This window comes from Dermochelys coriacea, chromosome 1 (genome assembly GCF_009764565.3).
Source record: "Dermochelys coriacea isolate rDerCor1 chromosome 1, rDerCor1.pri.v4, whole genome shotgun sequence".
Taxonomy (NCBI): Eukaryota; Metazoa; Chordata; order Testudines; family Dermochelyidae; genus Dermochelys; species Dermochelys coriacea.
In genome coordinates this window covers 248,090,365-248,111,860 of record NC_050068.2, presented here as the reverse complement: position 1 = coordinate 248,111,860, position 21,496 = coordinate 248,090,365, and the positions used below count along the sequence as shown (strand labels likewise).

The 21,496-nt window shown below is 40.9% G+C and overlaps 1 protein-coding gene across 6 annotated transcripts in view; it reads left to right on the top strand.

The window, feature by feature from the left end:
* DGKI (diacylglycerol kinase iota) overlaps positions 1-21,496 on the top strand; it is a 304,108-nt gene that overhangs the window by 174,124 nt on the left and 108,488 nt on the right. For all 6 annotated transcript variants that reach the window (XM_038400325.2, XM_043518599.1, XM_038400320.2 and 3 more), the window contains 8 exons: positions 3,540-3,653; positions 4,599-4,736; positions 5,942-6,020; positions 10,612-10,667; positions 11,723-11,785; positions 12,213-12,286; positions 13,319-13,430; positions 17,872-18,071. In XM_038400325.2, coding sequence (XP_038256253.1) covers positions 3,540-3,653; positions 4,599-4,736; positions 5,942-6,020; positions 10,612-10,667; positions 11,723-11,785; positions 12,213-12,286; positions 13,319-13,430; positions 17,872-18,071 — 836 coding nt within the window. The remainder of the gene's footprint in view (positions 1-3,539; positions 3,654-4,598; positions 4,737-5,941; positions 6,021-10,611; positions 10,668-11,722; positions 11,786-12,212; positions 12,287-13,318; positions 13,431-17,871; positions 18,072-21,496) is intronic.

Genomic DNA, 21,496 nt, shown 5'->3' with positions numbered 1-21,496 from the left:
GCTTGAAGGGAACATTAATAATTAAGAGACTTTTCAACATGATAAAATATATTGTAACGTTTCCCTTGCACCCCGATTAAGAATATCTGGTGGTAAGGTGCTATCTGTTGTAATATTTGTGGATTACATACTTGTTATGCATAAAATATGTTCGTGATACTATGCCTAAAAAGCTTCCTTCACCCTTAAGCAGCTTTTACAACTGAATAATATTCAATTTTACTGGTCTTTTCTTCTCCTGTATTACCATTCTGACTGTTGCTGATATACAAAAACTGATGATCCAGTGGGAAGGGTATGTGACGTAGGCATAATTTGACTTCTGTATTTGGGGGGCAGTTCCAGTCAGGCCAGCAGGGCCATATGTGGTGGTGGGGGGCAAACTCCATGCCTGTCCAAGGCTTGCAGTTTGGGGGGGCAATGTCCTCTGTCCTGCCCAACTATGCCCATGGTATGTGACTCGGAGTCAGGAGATCCAGTTTCTATTCGATGTCTGCTATTGTCTCCCTTTGTGACTACAGGCAAGTTGTATGTTCCTCTCCCAATTCCTTTGTAAAGTATTTTGATATCTGTGCGTGAAAGGAAGGATGATTCAGTGGTTAGGGTGCTACCCTGGGACTTGGGAGACATGGGTTCAATTGCCTGCTCTGCCACAGACTTCCTGTGTGACATTAGGCAAGTCATTTAGTCCCTCTGTGCCTCAATTCCCCATCTGTAACATGGGGATAGTACAGGGGTGTGATGAGGATCTCTAAATTCGAGATTGTGGGGTGCTCAGATTCTACACTGACAAGAACCATATAAATATCTAAGGTATATAGGTGCTGAAGTATTATATATTATGATTGTGATTCTTCTGCTCATACACACATACTCCTGCTCACTCTCATTGAATTTTCATAAGTATAAGTAGCATTGAAGCCGCGGTAGCACAGGTAGCTGCAGTGGAGACGTGGCCAAGCCATGCAAAGTACAACCGCCCCTGAAATCGGTGGATATGTGTCTGGCACGGCTCAACCATGTCTCTGCTGCTGCTCCCTGTGCTACTGCAGCTACACTGCTAGCTCACTGAGTGCTTGTGGGAGCACATGTACGTGAGGAGGAAAATCACACCCCTACTTCCTAGTGTAGATGTAGCCTATTTGTGAGCCAATATAGAATCTTCCTTCTTCATAATCAGCTTCTCTCAATATTGCCTGTGATTTTGTCATACTCCAATGTGTATCAGAGTAGCAGCCTTGTTGTTAGTCTCTAAGGTGCCACAAGAACTCCTTTTCTTTTTTCCAACGTGTATAACATTGCACTGTCCCTTCTGAGATAGCATTTCCACCAGGGTGGTATATAAAGTGTAGGGGCTACCCTGATGACAGAACTCTGCCACCCAAGCTGAGAAATTATATCACTGGGGGTTGAATCTGTTGAAACTGGTTACAGTGAACTTAGGCGGGGATATTCAAAGGATCCTTAAAGAATGAGGCCCCCAACTCCCACTGAGTTTCAGAGGGAGCTGGGTGTCTAATCTCCTTAGGCCCATTAAAAATCCCAGCCTTAGTGAATATTAATATTAATGGAAGGGTGCCTTCACTGTTGGAGAGAAAGTAAGAGCGAACCAGCTAGGGTCCTGCAAAGGGATATCTTTTGTGATTCAGTAGGGATTGTTTCCTCCAGAACCTATAGGACACTGTTTCAGCGGAGGACACAGTGAAAATAGATAATCTTCCAATTTATTTGTCAAACGTATGCAGTCTGCCATCTAAGGGAGCTGAAACTATAATGTGAGATAATCTAGGTCCACAGAATTTTAATATAAAAATGAGTGCATCTTGATTGGCTCTTACCAACTCTTGTTTTCTCTTGACTTCACAGCATGAGCAATAGGGGGCAGCACCTTCTCATTACTGTGAACAACTCTAGACTGTTATCTTTGCGGCTGTTAAATTTGAAACAAATTAATATCTCATTGTCCCAAAAGGGCCAATGAAAAATCTTGCTCGGATAGACTCAGTGAATATTCAGTGAGACCAGATATCACTTTGCCTTGCTGACATGAAACAGAAGGTGGTAGCTTTTCCAGTTTCACTGCCTGCTCTCCCTTTCCTGGGGGATACATGGAAGGCTGTAGGCTCCAGAGCTCCTTTCACCATCACACAGTTCACAAAAGATGGTAGGCCTTGCCACCCCTAACCCCAAGATTGCTGTTGGATATTTAGAGACTGGGTCACACTAAATAATAAGGCTTGCCACTCAAATAGAATCAATTTATGTAACATTTCAAAGCAATTTACAAAGGCGATTTAATAATATTATCTCCATTCTACAGACCGGAAGATTGAGGCACAGATGAAGTGACTTGCCCAATTTTAGATAGCAAGTCAATGGCAGAGTGGTGGTCCAATTGGTTCAATGGGCCCAGGATTTCACCTTAGGGTTTCCTGACTCCATCTCCTATTCTAAGCACCAGGGGCCAGATCTTTAAAGATAACGGAGTTAGGCTCCTAGCCCATTTTGAAAATCCCACTAGGTGCCTAAAGACCTTAAAAAATCTGGCTCTCAATGACTGTGTTTCCCATACAACCATTTTAAAGTGTAAATTCTACATTATTCTAATATAGTTAAATAGCCCTTTTCAGCTCAAAGAAATGCAGAAAGTCCTTTAAAAATTCTGTACCTACAAGAATCACTTCCATCACCACATACCACTAATCCACAGCTATTGGTAGAATGTGAAAGCCTTTTAACAGCACAAAGCAACACTACTCAGTAGTAAACAAGAATTCTTTAGCTACTGGGGCTCAAGTAGGAATTTGGCCAGGACAGCAAAGCTAACATTTCCATTCTTGCAAAAAGTACCTTGGGATCTTTGATAACCATAAATGGTCAGGACCTTGGTTTTGTGCCTCATTTAAAGAATGGCATCTTCAGTGGTACAATGCCCTTTAACCCTTACTTTCAATGCTATTACTGGGAAAAAATAATTAGGATGAGTTTCAGATGTTTGGTCTTAGTAATTTTTAACTTAATTTTTTTATTCAGCTTTTTAAAACTCTGTCTAGTTTTGCTTTTAGTACTCTGCATAAGATAATCCAAGGAGGTCTTTTTGTTTTATGACAAGAATTTCAATAAAAAAACCTCAAAGCAATGTTCAGTCAGGTACAAATATAAGTCCATAATTCCAGGTGCTTTGTTTCCTGTTCAGGGAGAGGGTGGAAGTGATTGTTGCTAAATCAATATAACAATAAATATTGCCCATTCATTATTTTTAATAATCAGTATTTATATACAACTTGACATCCAGTTGCTCCTTGTAAAACTCATGTGAGGCAGGCTAATAAATACTGTTATCCCCATTTTGCAGAAGAGGAAGCTAAGGCAGGGTGGCTAACCAGTTGGTTTTCAGCAGTGCTCGTTTCTGCATTTCCCACTGATATCACTTGACTATCTGTGCGATGAGGATAGATTCTGTTTGTCTGTCTCTTTCTTTTTCACCATTTAAATCCACCCAATTTGATTTCTTTCCCTTTCCTGTTCTTTGTTTGCAGGTGGGCTGGATCCTCTCCATCCTGGATGAGCTACAGCTCAGCCCCCAGCCTCCTGTTGCCATCCTTCCCCTTGGCACTGGAAATGACCTTGCTCGCACCCTCAACTGGGGAGGGGTAAGCACTGACTCCAGTACCTTCTTATGTGTGACTTACCAGCTATTCATTGGTTTCAGAGTAGCAGCCGTGTTAGTCTGTATCCGCAAAAAGAAAAGGAGTACTTGTGGCACCTTAGAGACTAACAAGTTTATTTGAGCATAAGCTTTCGTGAGCTACAGCTCGCTTCATCGGATGATGAATACGTCTCTAGCCCACACAATGAAGTAAAATACAGGGCACCTCAGCTGCTCTGATAACTAGTGCCTGCTTTGGCCCAGATCCTGCAAACAAACTGTGTGAATTTCAGCAGCTGCATGTGGTTTCTTGAATGCTACTTTTGCTTGTTTTTTGGTTCTTATGGATTTGTATCCTCTGAGTTTTGCTTTGATTTTGGGTTTATGCAAGCCTGAAAAGTCAAAGCTCATTTCATCTGAAACAAACACGTTTTGGCATGGTTTGTGATTGAAACAATCAAACCCTCTCTGACATCTATGAAAAGGTTTATGTGAAACTCCAATTGCATCTGCCCAAAGGTTCACAAACCCATACTGCGTTTCAGGTTTGTGATGAAACAAGGCAAGATCTTATGAACAATTTGGGGCAGGGATTTCATTGCATGTGTGTACAGAATCTTGCCACCTATGGTAAATAGGACCTGTGGACTGCAGAAGAGGTCATGGCACTGTTAGTAAAGTCTGTTAAGTCACCTCCATATACTGTTGGCCTTACTGTGCCAGTCAGAGACTGTAATTCTCAACAGTTGCCTGCCAAACTTCTTGTTCCTCGTTCATCCACAGTCTACATACATTTATGAACCCATTAGGCAGACTTAATCTGGATTTCATGCAAAGTTCCTTCATGCAGATCTGGCCTGGTACTTTCATTGGTTTCTCAGTCAGGTAATTAACATGTGATGTGATGTGTCCATTAGTGAGCCTTTGATGGTGCTCATTCTGCTTCCAGGGTTACACCGATGAGCCTGTCTCGAAGATCCTCTGTCATGTAGAAGATGGGACTATTGTCCAGCTGGACCGCTGGAACCTCCAGGTGGAACGAAACCCCGATTTGCCGCAGGAAGAAATCGAGGACGGGGCACGTAAGGTTAGAGCTGCCTGTTTTACAGCAGAGAGAGCCTGGAGGATGCAAACTGAGGTTTCTAAGACACAGGAAAACATTTTCCACTCTCCTCTCCCCCTACTACAAGTTTATAGATGTCACCACATTCAGAAGTAGATCACAGTTACAGCATGCTGCCCATTTGTTGTCTCTCATAATGCTCAATATCTGAGCGCTTGAACAAACTCCTTGTTCACTGGGTCAAAGGGTGAAAATCTGTGGCATCTCATTTGTTTTCCCCCTTGCCTTGTTAGCTGTGGTGAGAAATGATCCAGTCCTCAACTGATTGAAAAACCACAAAGCGTATATATATTCTTTGGGCTGCTGCTAGTGGTTACCAGTTGTTTATCTGTTCTCTAAGCAAGGTTTTGTGTATGGGTTGCTAGCCTCCGTCTTTTGAGGTTGTCATCCCCTTCCCTCTGTGCAGTCCCGTTACATCGCTGACCCTCCCCTGTTTGGTCTGCGAGTTGGAAGGTGAGGCAATATTTGTCATGGGAGGAGCTGTATTTCTGTTCTCTCCTGTTTTAATCTGCAATTATTTTAAAGTAAGGCAATAGCCAGAAAAGAGATTCTGTGAAAATGACTCCTTGTTCCTGCGCACATAGCCTCTCTACCCTTTCTGAGTTATAATTTCAAGTTTACTTACTGAACTCTAGCTTTCCTTCCTGTCAGCCTAATAGAGCCAATATAGCAGTGAAAGGGCCAGATGTGCTCTAGTCTGCCTCATGCATCGTCAACAGAATTACCAGCCAAATTCTGAATCCAGGATATTTATTGCTGCTGATGATATATGAAGCAGAAGGAACACAGCTTGATTTTCAGATGCCATGCTGAGTTTGTAGTGCCAGCAATTAGGAGAATCTTTGTTTTGACATGTTAAGTAGGAGATTGCTGAGAGATGATAAATAGGGAACCCCATGATGTCATGTTTACAGAGTCACTTATGTGGCTATAAAGCACTGCAGATGTGTTTGTGTTCTTTAATTTTTGCATTTGATTATCTTCAGAAAGTTGTTTCCAGCCTTTATAGCAACTCTGCATATAAAATTTCCCACATCTTTCTCTTCTCTCCTTATTTAGCTTTTCAAGAAGCTGTTAATTTGAGGGATGGCATGAAATGTTTGGTCTTTTTTTCTTGCATACTATACCAAAACATTTTCATATGTTTTCTTTCTGGTCTTTGATTGCAGCTTCCACTCAGTGTCTTCAATAATTACTTCAGCCTTGGATTTGATGCACATGTCACGCTGGAATTCCATGAATCCCGAGGTGAGAGGGACTCTTAATTCCCTTAACAGTGGGAAGCATAGGAATGGACAAATGGCTTCTGAATTTCGGTTAGGGTTGGCTATACAACTTGTTTCCCAAAATCTAAAGAGAATGCTGAAACACATAAACTTCTGTCCCAGACAAAAACGTGTGAAGAATGATTCTAGCACTAGTTTCTGAAGGACTTATTAGGCCACAGCTGGACAAATGTGTCCAGTTTTGTCCATTACACTGAAGAAAGGATACTGAAGAAGTAGAAAAGATTTTGGTGATATAACAAGATTGATTAAATTGGTTGGAAAAGCTGAGCTGAGATTCATGGGAGGAAAAGAGGATAAGAGGGGAGATATATGAAGTTTTGAAGCTTCTAAAGGAGATGTTAAAGGGAGCTGTAGATACTATAAAAGGCTTATGTTGATCCAGAATGAGGGCATGTGGACAAAAATAAGGAAACAGCAGAAGGAAAAATAAAATTTATATCGGGTGCAAATTTTCCCCCCAATGTGTGTGTGTGTGTGTGTGGGGGGCGGATTAGAGGGAGAGTGATAGGGATGTGAAGTTGTGGATGGCAGCAGTAGTAAAGTCATGTGTACAGAAGAACTAGAGAGAGACTTATTACAAAAGGCTATGGTATAGTATTATTGGGTTGAGTTGGACAATACTGAGCGCTAGATCCACTATGTTCGTAAGGAAATAAACAGGCCTTCATAATAATCCACAAAAATCCCCCAGGAGTTCAAGCTTGCGCTGTTGTATCACTTTATTTCTCTTCATACTGATGAAGATTGTGTCCTGCCAGAAACTCAGAATTCCAAATATGCCTAGACAGCTGAGTTTTGGCTTGACAGGCAGAACATTGTGTACATGTATTAGGTAAGCATATTTATATTACCAAAGCTGCTGTTCAGTTTTCCTTGGTCAGCATGTTGTTGATTTAGCTGTGTGGGTTTTGAATGGAAGCCTCACTTGTTCTCATTTTTATACTATAACAATGCCATTAAAAAAGTAAAAAGATAGCACCCTCATGCCATGCTAAATAAAGAGCTGAATGCCTGATGGAATGAGCTAATGCATATTTTATAATGTTTAAGACTGCTGTAAGCTTCAGGAATAATAATGAAGGGACACAGAAGGGCACAGGAATGAAATGATGACAGCACTATGCATTTCTTTATGAATGCACCCCAGTGTGCATTCCTAATATGGTTGCAAATATACAGTATAGATGAGTTTCATGGCTACCCTCTTGCTTAGTGGAAGCATTACTTAATTATTAAATTGTAGAGCTACATAAAGAATGAATGTTATTCCAGACATGCCAGTGTTTTAAAAATTTAGATGAGAGAGAAAATACTCACAGAGCAATCTGTGTGTGGGTATGTGTGGATGGGGAAGCTTGCAAAGCACATGCATTTGCTGTTCCCATTCTAGCTGGCACAGTTATTTTCTGACTTTCTTGAACACAAAAACTTACAAAATGAGTTCTGTGTGTTAGGGGGAGAAAAGCTTAAAGCTTACATTTTGGTGTCATTGTTGTCTTGTGTGTGTTTGGTTTCATTTAATTTCCTCTGTCATGTGTTGTTTATGGAAATAATCAGGATGGAACAGACTCTAATCTCATTTACAATTGGTATAAATCCAGAGTAACTCCACTGAAATCAGTGGAATTACTCTGGATTTACACTAGTTTCATTAAAGCAGAATTTGGTCCAATAAATTGAATGTGCATGCAAATTCCTGCATTCAGACCTATTGTTAATGATATAAAATATCATGAAGTAAATAAATAAAGATACTGACTTGAACTCTCCTAGTCCATTCGGGCATTTCACAGTGTGAAAATGCAACTGCCCTCTAAGGTAGTTGAGTATTTCCAAATGGTAGACTAGGTAGTAAGTGTCTCAAATGTTACTTCTAATGAACGTTGCCTTTTCAGTGGTGACTTCAGTGCTTATGTGACCAGTTACTTGTTTGAGGTGAATGCAAATAGAGATGCCATTTGCAGATGCAACAAAACAAGTGATTTGTGAACACGTGACAAGGAATGAATTGATTTGGCAGAGTCCTGCATTTGACATTTACCCACAACAAAGCAAACAGGATAATTTGGCAGGCTGAGTGCAATCAAACATGTGTTTTTAATACAGGCAAGTGCAGGTCGTATATCTACAGATAGAAAATGTAGGTCACACTACTATATGGAAGTCTGTATTCTGGAAAGCAATGATTCATAAAAGGACTTAGGGGGTCTTTATAGGTGACCAACTGAATATGAGGTCCCAGTGTGATGATGTGGTCAAAAGGGCTATCATGATACTTGGATGGATTAACAGGGAATCATCATGCATGAGTAGGGGAGGTGATATTACCTGTGTACAGTAACTCCTCGCTTAACGTTGTAGCTATGTCCCTGAAAAATGCGACTTTAAGTGAAACGATGTTAAGCGAGTCCGATTTCCCCATAAGAATTAATGTAAATGTGGGGGTTAGGTTCCAGGGAAATTTTTTTCACCAGAGACAAGACTATATATATATGTGTGTGTGTGTGTGTGTGTGTATGTGTGTGTATATATATATATATATATATATATATATATATATATATATATATATATATATATATACATACACACACACACACACACACAGTATAAGTTTTAAACAAACAATTTAATACTGGTACACACCAATGATGATTGTGAAGCTTGGTTGAGGTGGTGAAGTCAGAGGGTGGGATATTTCCCAGGGACTGCCTTACTGCTAAATGATGAACTAGCAATCAGCTGAGCTTTCAAGGGTTAACCCATTCTTGATAATGTAGCCTCCCACTCTACAAGGCAGCACGAATGGAAGGAGGGGAGACAGCATGATAGATAGAGACACACACCGTATGTGTGTGTGAGAGAGAGATGCACAAGGCCCCTTTAAGTACTCTGACCCCACTCTAAGTACATTGTCTTTTTAAGTAGATCAGCAAGTTGAGATGGCAGCTGCTGCCAGGAAGCTCCCTCTGTCCAGAGCCCTGTCCTGTCCCCCCGCTCTATGGAAATGGGGTAAGCGAGGTGCAGGAGCAGGGAGAGGGGGACACCCTGACATTAGCCCCCCACTTCTCCCTCCTTGCACAGCAAACAAGGTGAGCAGCTCCAAGGCAGAGGGCCGGAGTAGCACATGGCAGTGGGAGGAAGGACAGCTGAACTGCTGGCAATTGATAGCCTGCTGGGCGGCTGCTGCACAGGGAACATAGGGGATCAGGGAGCTTATAGGGGGACTGCTGGTCCACCCTGGTTCCAAGCCCCCACCAGCTAGCTGTAACGGGCTGCTCTTCCTGCAAGCAGTGGACAAAGCAGGTGGCTGCCAAACGACGTTATAAGGGAGCATTGCACCACTTTAAACAAGCATGTTCCCTAATTGATCAGCAATGTAACAACGTTAACTGGAACGACTTTAAGTGAGGAGTTCCTGTATATGGAATTGTTGAGACCACTGCTGGAATCCTGTTCTGGTGTGCACATTTTAAAAAGGATGCTGAAAAAATTAGAGGAATTGGAGAAGAGCTATGAGAATGGTTTGTGGGCTGGAAAATATGCCTTGCAATGGAAGATTAAAAGCACTCTATTTATCTTATCGCAGAGAAGGCTAGGAAGTGATTTAAACACACTCTTATAAATAGCTATTCAGAGAGAAGATATCAGATAGTAGAGGGCTCTTTAGTCTATCAGACAAAAGCATAAAAGATCCAATGGCTGGTTAGGAAAGCTCAAACTGGAAAAAAAGACAAAGTTTTGTCTGTGAGTAATTATTAATTGGAAACAGATTACTAAGTATGTGATAAATTCTCCATAACTTAATCAAAATTGGTTATCTTTCTAATTAGGCTCTACTTTAGCTACAAGTTGATGGGCTAGGTATGGAAATCACTAGGTTGAATTCTATGGCTTGTAGTATGCAGGAGGTCAGACTAGATGATCATAGTGGTCCCTTCTGGCCTTAAAGTCTATGAATCATTCATTTTTGTTTCAAATGTTTCATGAGATTTCGAATAATCCAAACGGAGATCTACTCAGTGTACAGTGAGTACTGGTGTCACTGAAAAGTTGTGATTGTGCTGTTGGAAGTTTACAGTGGGGTCATGAGACAGACAATGTGACTCTTTAAGGTGGTGTTGTGGTAAATTTCCCTCAAGAGAATCATGGTTTGGGGGCTGTCTGCCCTTATCCTTATCCACTCTACTTTACACCAAGAAGGGGCTACACTAAATAGAAATCTACTAGCAAAGAATAGCACAGAGGGTAGATTCTTGCAAAATAAAAGTTCATTTGACATTTCTCACCTTTTAATTACCAATGGGTGGTGTATGTACGGTACGCATGGAATTGCTCTTTTAGGGTTGCTGATGTAGATAGTGCTGAAAATAAAGACTTCCCTTGCCTTTTCCCCATCATGGGTTGAAAGCTAGCCACATGCCAAGGCTGTAAATCTGTCTTCCTGCCTCCAGGAAAGCTTGGAATGAAACTTCACAGAACAGCAAGGGTACTTTGCTAACTTTCTCCCTTATGACAACTTTGTTTTCTTCCTTTTTCTTCTTTTACAGAAGCAAATCCAGAGAAATTCAACAGTCGCTTTCGAAATAAAATGTTTTATGCTGGGGTGAGTTGTGAATGGATTTTACAGAATAGCCTTGGTTTATTTACTTAAATTATTTATTCCCTTTCCTCTCCCTTTCACTCCTGAGGGTTATGATCATTTCTTTTGCCCATCACCTTTAAAAGTACATAGTTTGCTTCCAGGTACTTCTGGCAATGCCTCCCCATGTCTGTTTGGAAGGGATTGAAGTATTATTTTCCCATAATAGTTAGTAGTTCAGAAGAGTGCTACAGCATTTGGAGGAAGGACTGATAATATCCTGAATCCGCTGCTGCAGCTTGGCAAGCGCTTTACTGTTGTGTTCACATTTATTCTCATATGTGGGCAGCACTTGGATACTGAATTTACTGGGGAAATTGCTAGCACACAGGAAAAATCGTTGACCATATCTTTCAGCCCCTGATGAGCATTCCTTGACTGGGAGCTAGAGTGGGGAGGAGGACAGAGAGCTGCTATTTGGAGCATCTCATTTTCATACATGAATATACAAATCAGATGACCATTTCTTATCCAAGGGGGAAGTGGATGGGTCTTCAGTTTTATTCTAAGGTGTAATTAGGAAACGAGGTCATTGACTAGATAATACTTGCCATCATACATGTCTTTCCGCTGTCAGATTCTATCACTGTCATCACACCCAGAAGCCTTATGCTTTAAAAACAAACGAACAAGAGCAAGAATTTGCATGATGTTTTGGGTGCACAATGGTGTTCCATGGTAAATCTTCTAAAGTGGAGTGCCTTTTCTTAGTGCAGCACCTTAATGCAGCAAAACAAGTGGACCAATCTTCCCTTCTGTGTCCTCGCCCCCCGGCTCTGATTCAAGGGACTCTTCAGAATTTGAAACATGCACTGCTGACTGGATGCTAACAGAAGAAACTTGGCCTAAAACTCTCTGTCAATGGGAGCAGGAAAGAAAAGAGTTTAGCTCAGGATGGTATGTGATGGCAGAATCTGGGGAGGAATGCAAAGGAAGGAAAGTGAAAGGAAGAAGCTGTAGATCATTCAAATAAAAAAAAATTCTGATTTGAATTCCCTCCCTTTTCATATGTCTGTTAGGCAGCCTTTTCAGACTTCCTGCAGAGGAGTTCCAGAGATTTATCCAAACATGTTAAAGTTGTGGTAAGTATAGGAAAGCATGGCATTATTTTGTGCAGTGAGACAGATGGAGAGTGTGTGTGTGTGTGTGTGTGTGTGTGTGTGTGTGTGTGTGTGAGAGAGAGAGAGAGAGAGTGCTGTGAAAACACAAACCTAATCACACCAGACCATTGATTGTTACTTTCAGTTTTGACCATGACATTTGAAACACATTTTGTAGAAAGCCTTTGGGAATTTACATACATGACAATTGCCCACTGGGTAACACACCCTTCCCTATCTCACAGAGAGTGAATGGTGCCCAGCAACTATGCTATAGAGAGATATGCATTTCTAAAATGCAATCCACGTTCTTGGGCAGGTTGTTACAAAATGGGGTAACAGCAATTATTATCCTGTCCGAGACCTCATTTACAAACCCCTCTTTGTTCTGTTGCTTTGGTTTTTGCAGTGTGATGGAACAGACCTGACCCCAAAGATTCAGGAGCTGAAGTTCCAATGTATAGTATTTTTAAATATACCCAGGTAAGCTCCAGTCACAACAAACTGCTGGCTCCATAGGAACAATTAATTAACAAATACAATTTCCAGAGTTGTGCACCTAATACATGAACAATGAAGTCAACAGATAGAGTTGTCTTTTGCTTCATTAGAAACACAAAGCAGGAGGAAAAAATCAGTACCTTCCAAATAGAAGAGCTTCAAATGGGTTTGGAAGAAACACTGTTTCCTAACATCTCAGAGGGTGTCAAAAAGAGTGGGGTGTGTAAAAGCCCAATATTCCCCCATCTTCCCTGTCCCCTTGCCAAAGATTTCCTTTCCAAGTTACTCACTTCCTCTCCCTCCTGTGTTGCCCTCTCTGCAAGGTTCTTTGTGGTGTCTCCTCTCCAAAGTTCTCCCCACCCCTGCTCTGCAAGGTCTCCCATATATCCCTATCTCCCTAGGCAGGAGAGAGAAGCAGCAGCAGCCATTAGGTAGGAGGCCACTGTCTGGCTCCCCTCCCCCAATCTATCCCAGTTTTTGCATCTCCTCTGCTCCCAGACCTTCTGAGCAGGAGGGAGAGAGGAAACTAAGGTCTGCAGAAAGCAAGCTCAGCTTCAGCCTCCTGCCTTCTTCTTAACGAAGCAGCCTTTGTTGGCAGAAGGCTGCAGGTGAAAATCCAACTGAACAGCTGATCTGAAGGAGGACTGGGTGGGAGAGGGGAGAGAAGAGTCCTGAGCACTACTGCAAAAAGGCACTGTCCCCTCTCTGCTGCCTCCCATCTCCACTCAGCAACCTACCAGAAGTTGGGATAGACAAACTAATTGCCTACCCCACCAGCCTGAAAGTTGGAGGGCAGGTTTCCTGTCTGATCTTTCCTATAATTATATGTATGGTCACTGGGAGGCCCCAGAATGGATTCTAAGACCTTTTGGAATAGATGTATGGCTGTTCACCCAGAAGATAAAGAACTGGCCAGTACTTATGCTTTATTTTCTTTTAATTGTTGTAAGACCCAGTGGGGCAAATTCTTAGTATGCTCCCTAAAGCTCTCATTTTCTAAACCTCTTTCTGCAGGTATTGTGCTGGCACAATGCCCTGGGGTACCCCCGGCGACCACAGAGACTTTGAACCTCAGCGCCATGATGATGGTTACATTGAGGTCATTGGGTTCACTATGGCCTCTCTGGTGAGAATTTTTGCCAAGCTGAGTATTTTTTTTGCATGCAGTAGATTTCACACTGCTTAAGGGCTGGGAGTATTCTGTGTGCAATTTTGTATGAAACACCTCATGTCCATGGCTCAACACTAGGGTGCACAAAGTTTCATACCAAAAAGGTTCTCTCCTATGCTTTCCTGGATTCAATAAGGTGGAGAAAAATTGTTTTAGCCTCAATTTTTTTTTCAATTTTATGAACAAATAATGGTTTTCAAAGGAAGAGAAGTATTATTTCATTATCAAAATGTACTCCCTGAAAACCTGGTTGCTTTGAACATATCTAATGGTGCTACAAAATGCTCCCAAATCAAAATCAAAGAAGATTAAAGTATTATAAAAGGGATGTGTGTGCATGTGTATGTGTGTTTGTACTATGGGAAACTAATATGGTCGCACAATAACTGCTGTTTGTTACCAGCCCCACCACAACTGGGGTTTTTGTATATGTCCCATATACATTAGAGCTGGTCAGACATTCTTTGTTGAAAAATAGGGTTCCAGCAACAAAATTTTTTGTGTGTAGAAAAATTACATTAAAAATTTTTTTTGATGAAATTTGTAAACAAACAAAATATTTTGACAGTCTTTTTTGAAAATTTCAAAATATTCCATGTCAAAATTGTGGGAAAAAATCCTATTTTCACTTTTTCACTGGGAGAAAAGAAATGAAAAAGTAAGAAATCATGTGTGTTGTGGGGTGGAGTGGAGGGATAATTTTGTTGTTTAAAAAAAGAAAAGAAAGAAAATCTTTAGGTCTTTTTCCCCCAAAAAACTTTTTGTGAAATATACTTACTCTTTCTAAACCATTTGTACTAATCACATAATTAAAGGTTGTCCAAACTTAGCAATGTTGAGAAGTACCACGTTGTCAAATTACCAGGTGCTCAAAGGACATATCTAATTTGCATAAGATAGACACATATGGTAGCCCTCCTCGTCTTCAGTAGGTGTGGCCTGCATCTTACTTGGAATATGGAGCATTACATGCTGGGACTCCTGGCCTTTAAAGGCCACATCTCCATATTGAAATTGAGCATTCCTTTCTGCTGTACTCTAGAATTGACCATCACTGGTATTGCAAAAGTTCTCCACCTAAAGTCACAGCTAAAAATCTGAATAGTTTAAAAGAATTTCAATTACTGCATTAAATATTCTCAGAAAATTCCCATTTTCCCTGTTTTATCAGAGTGAGGGGGTGGGAGAAATTTTAAGAAGATCATAGACCATAAGAGAGACGCTCCTGATTGAGTAGTGCAACTGTTATTTTAAGTATTTGTGTTTTCTAGCTGGTGCTCACGTATTATTAAAAAAATTGTACAGTCTGCATATGTTAGCTCAAATTTTAATGACTTGTTCTTTGCTCTCAAGGTCTATAGTGCCTTCAGACAGAAGTCTTGCCTAAAGCCAGTGAGGCTGATTTATTTTGTGCTGTGTTATAATGAATATTTACCTAAAAAGATCTATGTATGTGGAGTACATTAATACATAAAATGATGCTGATGCATAATTAAGCATTACATTTGTATATGCACCAGCCATGGACTTCAGAGTGAACATTTCCATAGCAACCTTAACCCTGTGTCATCACCTTTCAATTATGCATTAAAATTATGCCATTTAAAACCCTGAGCAAGATAACATGGTATTTGAGAAATAATAGAACATTGTGATTTAGTGGAAAAGGAATAAAACTTTTTGAAATGGGTGTTGTCTACTGGTCAGAACACAGAACAACGATCTAAAAATATAGGAGTTCTGCTTCCCCTCTGACACCGATTTGCTGTGTAGTCTTGAGCAAATGTAGTCTTAACCTAAAATGGGAGTGATAATTCTTACCTGCCCAACAAAGCTGTTGTGAGGATTGAATAATGTTTGTAAAGTGCTTTGAAAGCATCAGGTAAGTGCCACTGTAATTGTTTTTCTTTTGTTCCCACAAAAAAAAAGTTAACTCTAAGTGCATTTCCCAAATACAAACCTTAAAAACACAAGACCACCAGTTAGTGGTGTTACCCTCCAGACCAACCTCTGTCTTTGTACCTTTTCACCATAGTGCCCAAACACATTCACAGGCTCCACAGTTCTATGCCAAAGTGCTTTTCAGTTTCGGCATACAACCATCCACAATGCAGGCATCTAATTCCTCACAATCACACTAAAATAAACTTTATCTCCATCATAAGCAAAACTAAGATGCCTTACTGCTAGACATACTTTAAATGTCTATGCCCCTGATTGGGGTTTCTGCTATAGCCTTTGTATACTGGTGGAACTATCATATAGATGCCAAAAAGCCAGTGGCAACTGACTGGGAGTACCCCTAGCATCAGAGGAATTCCCTAGTGGTGTAGGTCTGGTGGAATAACCCTTCATCACCCCCACTATTGCAGTGCTTGGTGTAGATGTATGTCAGGTTATAACTGAGGGAAGGGGCAGGATGTATTGGAGGAATGAGAAGGTGCAGCTGGAATGCACTGAACTGTATTTACAATGTAACATCCCACAGGGAATCAGTGCAGGCAACAGTGAGTTAGAGTAGTCTTCGAGGTTGCCTCCAGAGGGCCACAGAGGTGATGCACAGCCACCTTTGCCACCCCTCTCCTGAGCTGCATGAACTCATTTAGGCCACAATTCAGAATCAGGTCCCTTAGTGAGCTATTTCTACCTAAAAGGAGATGAGGTCAGAGTTAAGGTTTTATATGTGTTTGTGATTTGAAGAGTCACTATAACGATAGACCTTTTCTGCATCTTAGCAGACATTTTGTGCATCACACTATGGTTTATGATCTGCTTGCCCACATTTGTGATATGCTTTCGATCTTTGAACGAAAAGCGCTATATAAATGTTAAGTAATATGATGATGATGATGATCATCATGTAACCAATAGCCCAGGTGTAATATTCATAATAGGACAGTTAAGATTCCTGTGGGAAACAAAACAGTGAATGTCCTGACTTCAGTTCCTGTAACTCTTGATGCTAATGCTGTATTAATATAGATTTTTTTAATCTGAGAGACAAATGTTCACATATTTTATTAAAATACAGCGTTTCTGCCGCAAGGTGCCTGCCTAAATCTCTAGGGCCCTGCAAGAGTCATTAACAAGCTCTGTCTATCTTTTTGTCTCTGATATGTTTTTATCCCCCTTGCCTCTTCCACTGCTTCTTTACTCCTGGGTTGGGTTTTAAAGAGGTTGCATGTACTTAGGTAGGAGAGAGGAGATGGGCTTGGAAAGCTGGCTAATTTTTTTTCTCTAAGTTAGAAAAGCACCAAATGGAAAAGCTGTTGGTCAAGAAGGTGTTGTTTGATGAAAACTATGCAGACCTGTTTCTGTTGACTTGTTTCAGTCAACTTATGGATAGAATGTTGGGTCAGTGGGTGGGTGTCCCAGAAAGCACATGGTACAGCTCTCTCATTTCGTTTCTTCAAGACAATTATTGAACATAGCATTTAATTGCTTTCCAGCCGCAGTTATTGAACAAGATTTTTCTCCTTGTTCTTTTCAGCTTGTCTACTCCTGATGCTGAATTGCTTTATAAACTGTCATAATAAGTATTTCAGATTAATCTAATTCACATCAAAGACAGTATTGCCTTGGTAAGAAAGAAAATCTCTATTAATACTGTTGCTTGAAAAAGCATTTAGATCTCATAGTCGGAACCCTGATCCTTGAGTTGTAGACTGTAGGCACTACTGCAACACAAGTAATCATAATTTAAAACAAGATGTAGAAATATACAGAAATGCACCTTGGATGTGTGCAAGCATATGTGTATATCTATATCTCTAAATATAGATATACACCACATATGCTGAGGCAACCTCCACATGATAAATTTCATACCCATGTGATACAATGAATTTGTCATGTATGTTTGACTGCTTCACCTGACCTCTGCCCACTGATCCTTCTCTCCAGGACTTTATTTTAGCATTCTAAATCCCATTTTATGTCTTTTCTGTGAATGGAATTACATTGGTCATGCCTCATTGCAATGGCTTATTGAAAAGCTTTGATTGGAACATTGCCTTAATGCATCATGTGCACCCATGTCTCTCACTGGAAAGCCATTCTGCAAATTTAGATGGGGGGGGGAATGTGGGGTTGGCCTGAAATGCAATTTCCTAGTGGTGATGAATTTAGAATAGTGGGTTCTTTGCATTGAATCCTCCAAATTAGTGGACAGTTGCTGCTTTTGGACTGTATTCTGACAAGCAGGTAAATCTCCCTGTGACAGAACAAACCACTTACTGCAACAGAGTGGGTCTCATGTGCAAACGGAATAGTTTGTAGCAGAAGATATAGAGTGCTGGGTAAAACAGTATTAGGGAGGAGTTAGCTAACTCACATGGCTGATATAGGATGGTGACATTATTGCTTTCCTCCTCTTTGCTTTGTCCTTGTTCTGCAGGCTGCTCTTCAGGTGGGAGGTCATGGAGAAAGGTTGCATCAGTGCCGGGAAGTGACTCTGTTAACATACAAGTCTATCCCCATGCAAGTGGATGGGGAGCCATGTCGACTTGCTCCGTCTCTCATTCGGATCTCTCTAAGGAACCAGGCCAATATGGTGCAGAAGAGCAAGAGGAGAACATCCATGCCTTTACTCAATGAGTGAGTTGGACTTGTTCATGTCCTAATACAAGGAGGCTCTTACTGGGCAGAGAATTCAAACAGGGAGTTTGCATGGACTGAACCATCAGATTATTTGGAGAAAGAGGTCCAGAAACCCCAAAATGTTCCTGTCCTCCACACTGTAAATATTTACCGGATTTCGTTTGTGCTTTAACTAACAGGATTCCCTTTGTTGTGCTTTCAGAAAGATGTTATGTCTTTCAGTTATCCAAAGGGGTAACTATTCAGGGAGGTCTCAGTGGACTCTACTGTGTGACTCTTACTAACACACATAGAAGCTGTGCAGATATGCCTCTCACACTCTTTAAAGTGCCATATAATCTGCTTTCTGAAATTAATGAGTCTTCTTGATCCCACGCTGAGACCATTCAACAGATATCCACAGTCCACTGCAGGGTACATATGTGCTCAGGCTATATTGCAGTCTTTGTGTTGGGAGCACGCTGCTCCCAGGTGCAAATGGGACCAGCCGGAGGATTCACTGAATAGAGCTGTTTGTCACCATGTGGGGAATCCCGATCAGAGTGCGCTGGTATAAATCACTAAGGGCTTGTCTACACATACAACACTGAAGCGCTTACAGAAGACTCTACCTATGCCGACAGGAGAGCTTCTCCCCTTAGTGTAGTTACTCCACTGCCCTGAGAAGTGGTAGCTATGACATGGGAGAAGCCCTCCCGTCACTATACTGTGTACGCTATACTGTCTACAGTAGAATGGTGTTGCTCGGGGGTAGATTTTCCACACCACTGAGCAATGCATTTATATCGACAAAAGTCTGTAGTGTAGGCCAAGCCTTAGGGTCTGGTGACTCTGCAGCTGGGAGCATGCTTCCCAGCACAGGTAGACAGATTTGTACTAGTTCTACTCAAGTTGGTGTGCTAAAAACAGCTATGTGGCCACGGTGACATTTGTGATGGCTCTGCCTTGTTGCCTGAATACAACCATACGTAACACCCGGGTATGTACTTGGGTGCCTAGCCTAAGATGCTGCCATGGCGAACTACCATTTTTCGCATTTTAGCTCAAGCAGAGCTAGCTGAGTTTGTCTACCCGTGCTGGAGGGCATGCTCCCAGCTGCAGTGTATATGTACCCCTAACTGAGAGAGTTCAATAGCTCTCAAATAAATAGTAATTCTTTCTGTGCTGCAGTCTCGGAGCAGTGGCGAAACATTGCAGTGTTCTTGGAAGCGTCAGTGTTCCACTGGAATATCAGCAATTCAAAGGGGACTTTCCTGGTCTATTAGGAAGTACTGAGGGATGCATTTTACGTGAGACACTAGATATAGTATATTTGGCAGCTCCCAGTCTGCTAAAAGAAAAGCTAGAGTACTCAGATTACAATGAGAGTGTTAGCTTTAGGGAGTTGCATCTGAGGGTAGATTAGGATTGAGAGTTTCTGGATCAGGGAACCAGGAAAGAAAGGAACAAAAGTGAGAATGGATAAGTAAGGAGATAAGCTATCAAATGAGAGGGAAGTGGCATTAGAGTAGCCTAAAAAGGAACAGGGAAAGGTTGAAATAAGTGGAAGCCAGAAAACATGCAAAGAAGAGAAGATAAATTTTTAAAATATCTTTTTATACTAAAACATTAATTTTAAAAATCCCCAAGAGATCATTTTAATAGCATAAGAATATTTTTTTAAAAAACTTTAAATATTAAAAATGCTATTATTCTTGATTTATCAATGAGTCTTTCTGTGCTGCTGCGATGGGAGTTAATAAGCATCCACACCAACTTCTTCATGATGTATTATTTAAATTGCAAAAGACAAGGCAGGCCTTCAGTATACTGAGCGTAGGTTTAAAGCCAAATACCTCCAGCACCCTACAAATGTGTTTCGTTTCAAACAGCCACATACTCAGGAGTGTGTTATTCCTTTTAGCAAATCCAGTGGCTGCCAACCTTTTTAAGCAGAAGTGTATCAATTCATAAAATCAAGTCCTTTGCTGTACCAACCGATGCTTCCCTATTCAGTTTTGCATGTTCAGTTCTGTTAATGAGACAAACGTTTTGGAGCAGCAATCTAAGCTTGTGTTTGCCATATTAGATCCTTATTTGTCTGGAAAATATGTTAGGCATAAATTTCACCTTGAACAGCTGATGAATAGAAGACTATCACCCCCTGAGCAATGACCTGTAATTTTCTTTTCATCACCTCAAACCGTGCTACAAAGTCCAAACTGGAAAAATTCAATCCTGAGCCATTGTTTTCAACCATGAGGGAGGCCACAGCAGTGGGAAGAAAGCAGGTAGTGTATTTCAGTCTAGTTATTAGCATGATCAGGCATGAGCTATGGCATCTGAGTTTAAACTGTGGATGGGGTATATGGATCTGCCCCATTGTGGTAATGCTGTACAGTAATTAAGGTTCACTGAGTCCTGGAGAATATTGTTCATGGTGGAATTGGTTTGAATATGCTATGCCAAACTCCATCGTGTTCAGAGCTTCTGTTGTTTAGGTACCTTTTGGTTTGACTGAAATATCTACCTGGGAGTCTGTGTTTTTGGGGGGTTACTGGCAGTTCGTCAAGGACTTTAATCCCAATCTCAAACCTCTACGAGGCATGTGTGTCAGTGTGTCTGGGTGGTTAGGAAGAAAGGTGGAATGGGCGGGGAGGTGGAATGTCTGTTGAGTTTCTTGGCATAATAAAGATGAATTATAGGAGGAAGAGGTCAGAGTGACTAAGCTGGAGTTTGTCCAGTATGACATTGTTCTGCAAAATCCGATCACAGACACCAAGTTTTCCCTTTTACATTGTCATATACATTTCTTAACCTGATGTCTGCAGCATTTAAAGGCATCCCATCAAAATCTTTACAATTGATAGAATAGGTGGATTTTTCTCCTCAGACTGGGGAAAGTGCACCCTGCGAATTATAGATGTGTGAGATTACTGAATGGGTCTGGCACTGCATCTGCAATTGCTGGAAGCTTTTCTTGAGCTTTCTGCACATAGTGATTAAAAAATAATCTCAGATCACACTAATTCTGAAAGCTATTATTAATTACTTTGATGATATTGGAGGAGGAGGTTAATAGCAGAAACTCCCTTTGGAATTTTGTCTGATGTAGTGGAACAAGTGAGAAAGTTTTTTCTTTTCTTTTTCAAGTTTCTTAATGTGTTTCTGACTTCCCATTATATGTTCTTTTGGAGTTCTGTTTTTTTATAGCATTGAGGGCTGGCTGGGAATGGTAAATTTACCATCTGCCCTGCTGATGACTTTTTCAAAGGCAGTGGAATCCACTTATACAAATAACAGGTATAAGTACTTAACAGTTATGAAAGAAAACAGTTTTCTGTGGACTAAGGCAAAACACATGCCCTAAAATACTGTGGTGAGAGTGAATTGATTTTTTTTTTCCTGTGGAAAATTTTGACTTTTCTTTGAGAAAACTGAAA